The sequence below is a fragment of the Danio rerio genome, chromosome 10, assembly GCF_052040795.2.
Source record: "Danio rerio strain M-AB ecotype USA chromosome 10, GRCz13ab, whole genome shotgun sequence".
Classification (NCBI taxonomy): Eukaryota; Metazoa; Chordata; class Actinopteri; order Cypriniformes; family Danionidae; genus Danio; species Danio rerio.
In genome coordinates, this window is record NC_141030.1 from 17,971,484 (window position 1) to 17,979,606 (window position 8,123).

The following is an 8,123-nucleotide window of genomic DNA, read 5'->3' on the forward strand; positions in this document are numbered from 1 at the left end:
ACAAGTGCAAAATAGGTGTAAACGACTTTCAGGCTCAGTGTTACAAAAATAACATTGTAGTAAAATGTCTGTTTTAATTTGATTATTAAATATATTGCAGGTATAGTACCTGTGTAATATTTTAGTCATGCTATGTTACACTGTCACACAACTTATTTATGTATATTTATCTTCTGATAAAGTTATACTAATAACGTTAGTTGGCCGCAGATGGCGCTAAACCTGCACTATTTCCGATGCCGTGCCCTCCGAACTCAACACTACTCAAAAAGCGGCCAATGAGTGCACGCGCTCAAGTGTATGCATCTGCGCGTCTTCCGGCTGGGAAACGGCGGGTGATAGAGACACAATGGCGGATCTTGAGGATGGAGAGATTAGTTCAGATCAAGAGTCGGAAATGCGGGATGTTGCTGCGGAGCGAGTGCAGGTACATTGTGCTGTTCATTCGGCTCAACACGTTGTTGTTGTGCTGATGGCGATTAATTGACTATGCATTTAGATATCTGTGCAAACCAGAGATCTGTGCTGTATCTTCGACATTTTAAATGGGTGTCGATTATCTGCTGACGTTTTAGATTTTGACCTGTAATAAAATCACAACCACCGTGAATTCAAATGAGCCCTTTTATTAGGTCAGTTGTTGATGATTACCATTTCCAACTTTTGCATTTTACCTTTAATGATTTCAAACGTGTCAACAGTTCTTTAGGTCCAGTCACCTAATGTAATTGGACTGGACCATTAAGCATTTGAAAAGTACATGCAATATTGAATATTCCAAACGCTTTGTTTTTTTCCCATGCTGACAAAATATTTGGGTCAACTTCTGTGTTCATTTTGATCTGCTTCATAAATGTTTTAGATTCAAAGTGGTGCCAAATCCATTTATAATGTGAATTGTTTAGCTTATTATCAGTGGTGAAAAGAGTACTGAAAAATCATACTCAAGTAAAAGTACCATTACTTTCTTAAAAATGTAGTGTAGTAAGTAGAGTAAAAGTATCTGTTGTAAATTTTACTCAAAGTATGAGTAAAAAGTAGCCCTTTCAAAAGTACTCGAGAGTAGTGAGTATTACGCTTTTAAAAGCTGATGCGTTTACATGTACTTTGTGCATGTGTGTAAACGTAACATTCTGTAGTGCATCGAGTTATTGCCCAGCAGGCACACAACATCATAAGACATTAACATTAGGTTAGATTGTCTAGCCAGCATCTAAGGACAACGTTATTTGTTCAAAAACAACATCAAAAAATTGACTAAAAAATTGACTGTTGGAAATTGACTAAAATCCAATGTCTAGCAAACATTCAACGTCATTTTGGCAGCACATGCCGACACTTTCATGATTTTCATCGAAAAACAAAATGCAACATCGCCATGACACTGGGGTACAACTTTATACTGACATGTTGACATCTTGCATATTGCTTCCAAACAGTTTGCTGCAGTTATAAAGCGCACATGTTTTGAGGTAGGGTTGAGTATCGTTTGGGGTTATTTCAATACCAGTGCTAAATTGATACTTTTAAAATGGTACAGGAGCCAAAATGGTGCCTGAAAGATACTTTTTAGCCACAAAATTATTTGACAAAAAAAAATTTAATTTATTGTAATTTATATATTTATAATAAGTTTAAAGTAAACATCAATTCATATATTATGTAATTGAATTGCATTAATATATTTCTTTTGATCAACCCTATTTTGAGGTAGTTCATTATGAGGCGATTGACCTTCTATGTGAGATTTGATTGGACAGGAATTAAAGGACTGACTTTTCTAACCCCCATAGACAAGAAAAAAATAAAGTAGTTACTTAAGGTTGAAGGAAAGTAGTGGAGTAAAAGTACTGATTTCTGCACTAAAAATGTACTCAAAGGAAAGTAAAAGTACACATTTTTAAAACTACTTACTAAATTACAATTCCTGAGAAAAACTACTCGGTTAAAGTAATGTGAGTATTTGTAATTAGTTACTTTACACCACTGCTTATTAATAATTTCATAACCAGCTATCATAGTTACACCATTCAGTTATTATATTTGATGTTGCAGGTGTCATCTTTTCAGAGCAGAGGATCTTCTTTAGGTGGAGCACCCATCACAGAATACCGCAACTTAAAGAACATGGAGTCTAGTGACAGCAACTCTGACTCTGAAGATGAGGCCATTCTGTGGAAAAGAAAACGACTAAAATGTTCCAGTATACCAGCTCCTCTTCAGGCCAAGCCTAATGCAAGAACTGCAACAAACCCCTTTGCTCGCAAAGTCAACAACATCTGGGGTTCTGTGGTTCAGGAGCAAAGTCAGGAAGCTGTTGCAGCAGAGCTAGGCATCATGGGAATGGAAGGTGCTGTCAGCATGAGCAGTCGCCAGAGCGAGACTTATAATTATGTCTTTGCTCGCAAGATGATGGCAAAAGAGCGTGATGAGGAGGAGGAAGGGTTGAAGAGCACTTTGGATTGTGAGCTGGAGGGATACATGCAGCAGGGAGGACAAGACCAAAAAGACAGTAGCCATCTGAAAAGAAAGCGGCCAGCCAAGGAAAGACTCGGCCCCAGGGCTGAGATGGACTTGAAGGGTCGATATGAGATCAAAGAAGATGACCCTGAAGAGAGAGTGATCGATGAAATCGCACACAGGTCAGAGAACTTCAGAAATGTGCAGTCTGATGCACATATTGGTCTAATACAAAAAATATATATTTCAGAATTTAGATGAACGCAATTAAATATGTCATTACTAGTACATGAATAACAGCTTTGTTAGAGTTGCAATAGTGAAAGTACAATGTTTGCATTTTATTTGGTGATTTATTTTTATATATGTTAGATGCGAAATTATCAGCTTTTGAAAGGCATTTTATATTTTATTCATATTTATTTTATATTTCTACATTTTTAATTAAACATTTGCCCTGAAGTTCTAAATAAAATGAGTAATATTGTCACATATGAATGTGTACATTTCTGAGTGTACACACACACACACACACACACACACACACACACACACACACAGTTGAAGTCAGAATTATTAGCCCCCCTAAATTATTAAGCAGATTTTTTTCCAAGTAATTTCTAAACATAATAGTTTTAATAATTTAACTCTAATAACTGATTTATTTTATCTTTGCCATGATGACAGTAAATAATATTTGACTAGATATTTTTCAAGATACTTCTATACAGCTTAAAGTGACAATTAAAGGCTTAACTATGTTAATTATGTTAACTAGGCAGGTTAGTAGCTTAAATTGGCTAATAATTTTGTCCTTAAAATGTTTTTTTTTTTTTATTAAAACTGCTTTTATCCTAGCCGATATAAAACAAATAAGACCTACTCCCGAAGAAAAAACATTCAGACATGCTGTAAAAATTCCATTGCTCTGTTAAACATTGTTTGGGAAATATTTAATAAAGAAAAAAAATCCAAGGGGGGCTAATAGTTCTGACTTTATATATATATATATATATATATATATATATATATATATATATATATATATATATATATATATATATATATATATATATATATATATCGATATCTCGTAATCAAGACATGAGATTACTTTTATATTGTGATATGAGATTTGTCTTATTTACAGGGTATGTGTATGTGAAACGTATCTACAGCTTTTCTGTAATAATGCATTTGTTTGATCTGTTAAAGACTCATGGAGCCCAAGAAAGATCTAATAGAACGTGTGGTCAGAGTTATAGGAAATAAGAAAGCCATCGAGCTGCTGTCTGAGACTGCAACAATTGAACAAAGTGGAGGTCTTTACACTGTGGTATGTATAAAAACAAGTCACAATTTACACACATACTTCAGACACAAAGAGTCCATATGGATGGATTTTGGAACTAACAATTGCATGTTCAGAGCTAGTTTCATTTAAAAAAAAAATTAATAATTAAATAAATAATTCCTTTTCAGAGCTTAGTTTTGTTATTAATAGTTTGATAACGCATGAAAATAGTTTCAGTCATGTGTTTAAATATGAATGTATTTTTTTGTTTGCTGATTCACTATATTGTTATTGTTTGTATACCAATTATTGGGTTGCCATTTAAATTATCTGTGTGCATACACACAAACACAAATATAAAACAGATAGTGGGTCAGATAGTGAAAACGGTAGGCTACAATTAATTAATTCGTTATGAATTAATTGATATTTAAAAACAACAACCACCACCCCCCGCCTACGACGGCGATGTCATCGTCCATTGCGATGTTTCACATTAGACATCGTGCAATGCCAAAATGCTCAACATCTCCCAACCCTATTAAGCAGTATAATATCAGAAAGTACTTTATTTGGGCTATTTAGTTGTTACTATGTTTTTTTTTAAGTTCATTTAGAATGATAAAGGATATAAAGGTGTATGTGAGTGATTATATATAACAATGTGAGTTTTAGTAACCCCATTTTCTGCAGGATGGCAGTAGGAGGCGGACACCAGGTGGGGTGTATCTTAACCTGCTGAAGAATACACCAAGCATTTCTCATGGGCAAGTAAAGGTATGTAGTCACTGAAGTGTTTAGTTGGTGAAATATAAAGTAGCTTTATTTCATCAACGTTTAGCAAAACAATTTAAATTTAATACAAAAATGTATTTAATAACAGTGCCAATACACAATCATCCACACACAAAACATAAACATCCATAAACATCCGTACGTCTCATAATTTCAAATAGATCTCAGAAATTCTGTTTGCATGGGTTTAGTATTACCTGATGACCTTTGAGTCATTTGTAGAAATTGCAGAGGTCATCTGTGATTTTAATCTCATGCAATTTGACCATGTCTGTAATTTTGTAAAATAGTAATTCCCACACAAATGACCTACCATATTTTGCAAACACTAATATACAGTAATAAAATTAGTCAAAGTGGATGCCAAAGTGTGATTTGGCAGGGTTTATTATCAATGTTTTGCTATGCTACTTCTTACCCATTTTTCACAAAAAAAAATTGAGACTTTTGGAGTGTTTTGGTAATATTGTGGCTCTACACCATAACGCCCCACTCACACGGGGCGTCAGCATCAACGCTTCCCATTCACTTTAAATGGGTGACATCAGGCGTTGCCAAACTGCATTGTGGATCGGTCGGCGCCGCTTCAGAAGCCTCGCTCGCTGCAGAAGTTGGGACTACCGTATTTTCCGCACTATAAAGCGCACCGGATTATAAGACGCAGTTTCAATTACGGGGTCTATTTCTGTACTTGACCCATACATAAGGCGCACCGTATTATAAGGCGCACGCTAAAATACACTGTCTGCAAAAAAGGTAATGGACGCAAAACAGTTAACATAGTTTAGTTGAACTTTATTGTACTATTTAACAATACACTCACATTATTATTTTTTTCAATCAGTCTTCTCCCAAAAATCCATCAAAGTCCTCATCTTCTGTGTCTGAATTGAACAGCTGGGCAGTTTCGTCATCAAACACGGCGGGTTCTCTCTCATCATTGTCGGAGTCAGTCTCATTGCCGGGTGGCTGTTCCGGCTTTTGCGAAAGCTCGGACAACAGTTAAAGCAGACACCCTAGCCCAGGCATCCACAATCCATTCACATATGGTGGCGTAACTCGCCCGGCATGCTTACCAGTCTTAGTAAAAGTGTGTTCGCCGTCTGTCATCCATTGGTCCCACGCAGCTCGCAACTTCACTTTAAACGCCGTCTACACCAATATCCAGCGGTTGGAGTTCTTTTGTTAGTCCTCCCGGAATGACAGCAAGCTCCGAATTCATTCAAGTTGGTCTTCTAACTGTGGCCACCTTGCTTTGTTCCCGCGGAAACTCTGTTTCGTCTTCTTAACTTGGCGCAGTTCATTTTCTTGTTTCCTCCACTTCTGAACCTTAGATTTATTTATGTAGAATTATTTCGCAGCTGCTCTATTCCCATTTACAACCGCGTAACTAGTAGCTTGTAGTTTGAATTGTGCCTCGTAAACATGTCTCTTCACTGGTGCCATTTTCGGAGATCATTAAACATATGTGGTTTTGATTGATTTATTGATGCTGCATACGGAGTGTGCGTTTTACGTCTGTGTCGGCGGGAAATGCTCCGACAGCCAATCAAGCGGAGCGCATTCCGAAATCACACAACTTTTTTACAGATTTTTGAGCTCCATGCACACATAAAGCGCACCGGATTATTAGGCGCACGGCCGTTTTATAACAAAATTTAAGGCTTTTAGGTGCGCCTTATAGTGCGGAAAATACGGTAGCTCAACTTTTCAAGAGCCGATGGAAGCGTTAGCCAATCAGATCGCTGTATGCAAATACACCAGGTAGACAGTGGCCTATTGCTGACTGAATTTCATTGGCTGATGCTGCTATGACAATCGCTTCAGCCCCAACTAGAGACATGCCTTTAGTCAAGCGTTGACGCTGAAGCCCCATGTGAATGGGGCGTAAGAGTATACTATTTGCTGAAAGAGCTGAAAATGGCTCTGTGGTTGGCACTGCTACCCCACAGCAAGATGGGTTTGAATGTATGGGTGATTCCCAGTGTTGGGTTGCTGTTTTTTCTTTCATAGACAATTAAAAAAAGCTAAGTTTAACTGAATGTTCCCTTAATCCAGGAGATTTTTCATGAAGAGAACCAGAAAGAATGCAACAGCAAAAAGGCTGCGAAGAAGCGACGGAGGCAAATAGTAGCAAAGAAGATGAAGCAAGCCATCGGCACACTCAATCTACAGGAACAAGATGACATCTCAAGAGAAACATTTGCTAGTGACACTGAGGAGGCTCTGGTTTCCCTAGAAGAGGCCCCTGAAGCCCCATCAGAACATGCATTAGGAACAGAGGACAACCCTGTAGTGTACAACTCAAATGATCTAGAAGTTTTCTAAATTGCTGTGCTTCAGAGTGTTGTACTTTATTGTCCGTTCTGGGATAATTTGGACCCTCTAGCTGAAAAATCTTTTGGGATTTGTCCTGAATTAGTAAGAGTGGTCAAGAAAGACTGATGTTGTTTTGATGATGTTCTAATGTTTATGTATAGCACTTTTAAGTTTTCTACTGAGTGTTGAACGCTAGCTCTTTAAAATACTATCAGAAGCAGCCAAATGTTGTACAGCTTTTCTACAGGAAGTCTTGGCTGATTTGATGTTGACCCATTGTAATTTTTTCCCTCTCTGAATACTTTGCAAGCTTTTGACACATTACATTCTTGGATAACAATAAATAAATGTTCAAGTATGAATGCACTTTCAGTTGAATACTTAATATGCCGAGAAACATGTTACGTTGTGAATGCTGTACAGTTACAGTAATGTGGTACATGCTTTAATTTTAATTGTACTAGTTAATGTCAGTAATGGTTTAAATTGGTTTTAATTTAGTTTAAGTTTAGTTGTAGTCGTATGTTGCACATCTGTTTTGATTTATTAAACTGATGTTTCAGTTTATACACGAAGGCAAGCGATGCGTATTGTGATACATTTATTTTTGTAGTTATTCTTGTTTCCAGTTTCTACATGCGCGCGCACGCACACACACACACACACACACACACACACACACACACATACACATATCTCTCTCTCTCTCTCTCTCTCTCTCTCTCTCTCTCTCTATATATATATATATATATATATATATATATATATATATTTAAATATTTCCCAAATAATGTTTAGCAGAGCAAGGAAATTTTCACAGTATGTCAGAAATTTTTTTTTCTGGAGAGTATTTATTTAATTTCGGCCAGAATAACATCAGTTTAAATATTTTAAAAAGCCATTTTAAGGTCAAAATTATTAGCCCCTTCAAGCTGATTTTATCCCGATAGTCTACAGAACAAACCATCGTTTTATAATAACTTGCCTAATTACCCTAACCTGTCGAGTTAACCTAATTAACCTAGTTAAGCCTTTAAATGTCACTTTAAGCTGTATAGAAATTTAAGATGTAGAAAAATATCTAATATTTACTGTCATCATGGCAAAAATAAAATTAATCAGTTATTAGAGATGAGTTATTAAAACAATTATGTTTGGAAAAATGTGTTGGAAAAAAATCGTTATTTTTTTTTCTTCTTTTCTAACATCTCAATTCTGTTTTGTTGTTGATTACAGTTATCGACCAAAATCATCG

The 8,123-nt window shown here is 36.2% G+C and overlaps 1 protein-coding gene across 2 annotated transcripts; it reads left to right on the top strand.

The window, feature by feature from the left end:
* Positions 1–294: 294 nt before the first annotated feature.
* On the top strand, positions 295–7,448 carry phax (phosphorylated adaptor for RNA export). Of its 2 annotated transcripts, none has more exons than XR_015500331.1 (5): positions 295–427; positions 2,056–2,642; positions 3,676–3,796; positions 4,448–5,171; positions 6,251–7,448. XR_015500331.1 is itself a non-coding variant. In NM_001003995.1 (5 exon segments), coding segments are annotated over 5 exon segments (1,140 nt in total). In that variant the 5' UTR covers positions 331–349; the 3' UTR covers positions 6,878–7,230.
* The last annotated feature ends 675 nt before the right edge of the window (positions 7,449–8,123 follow it).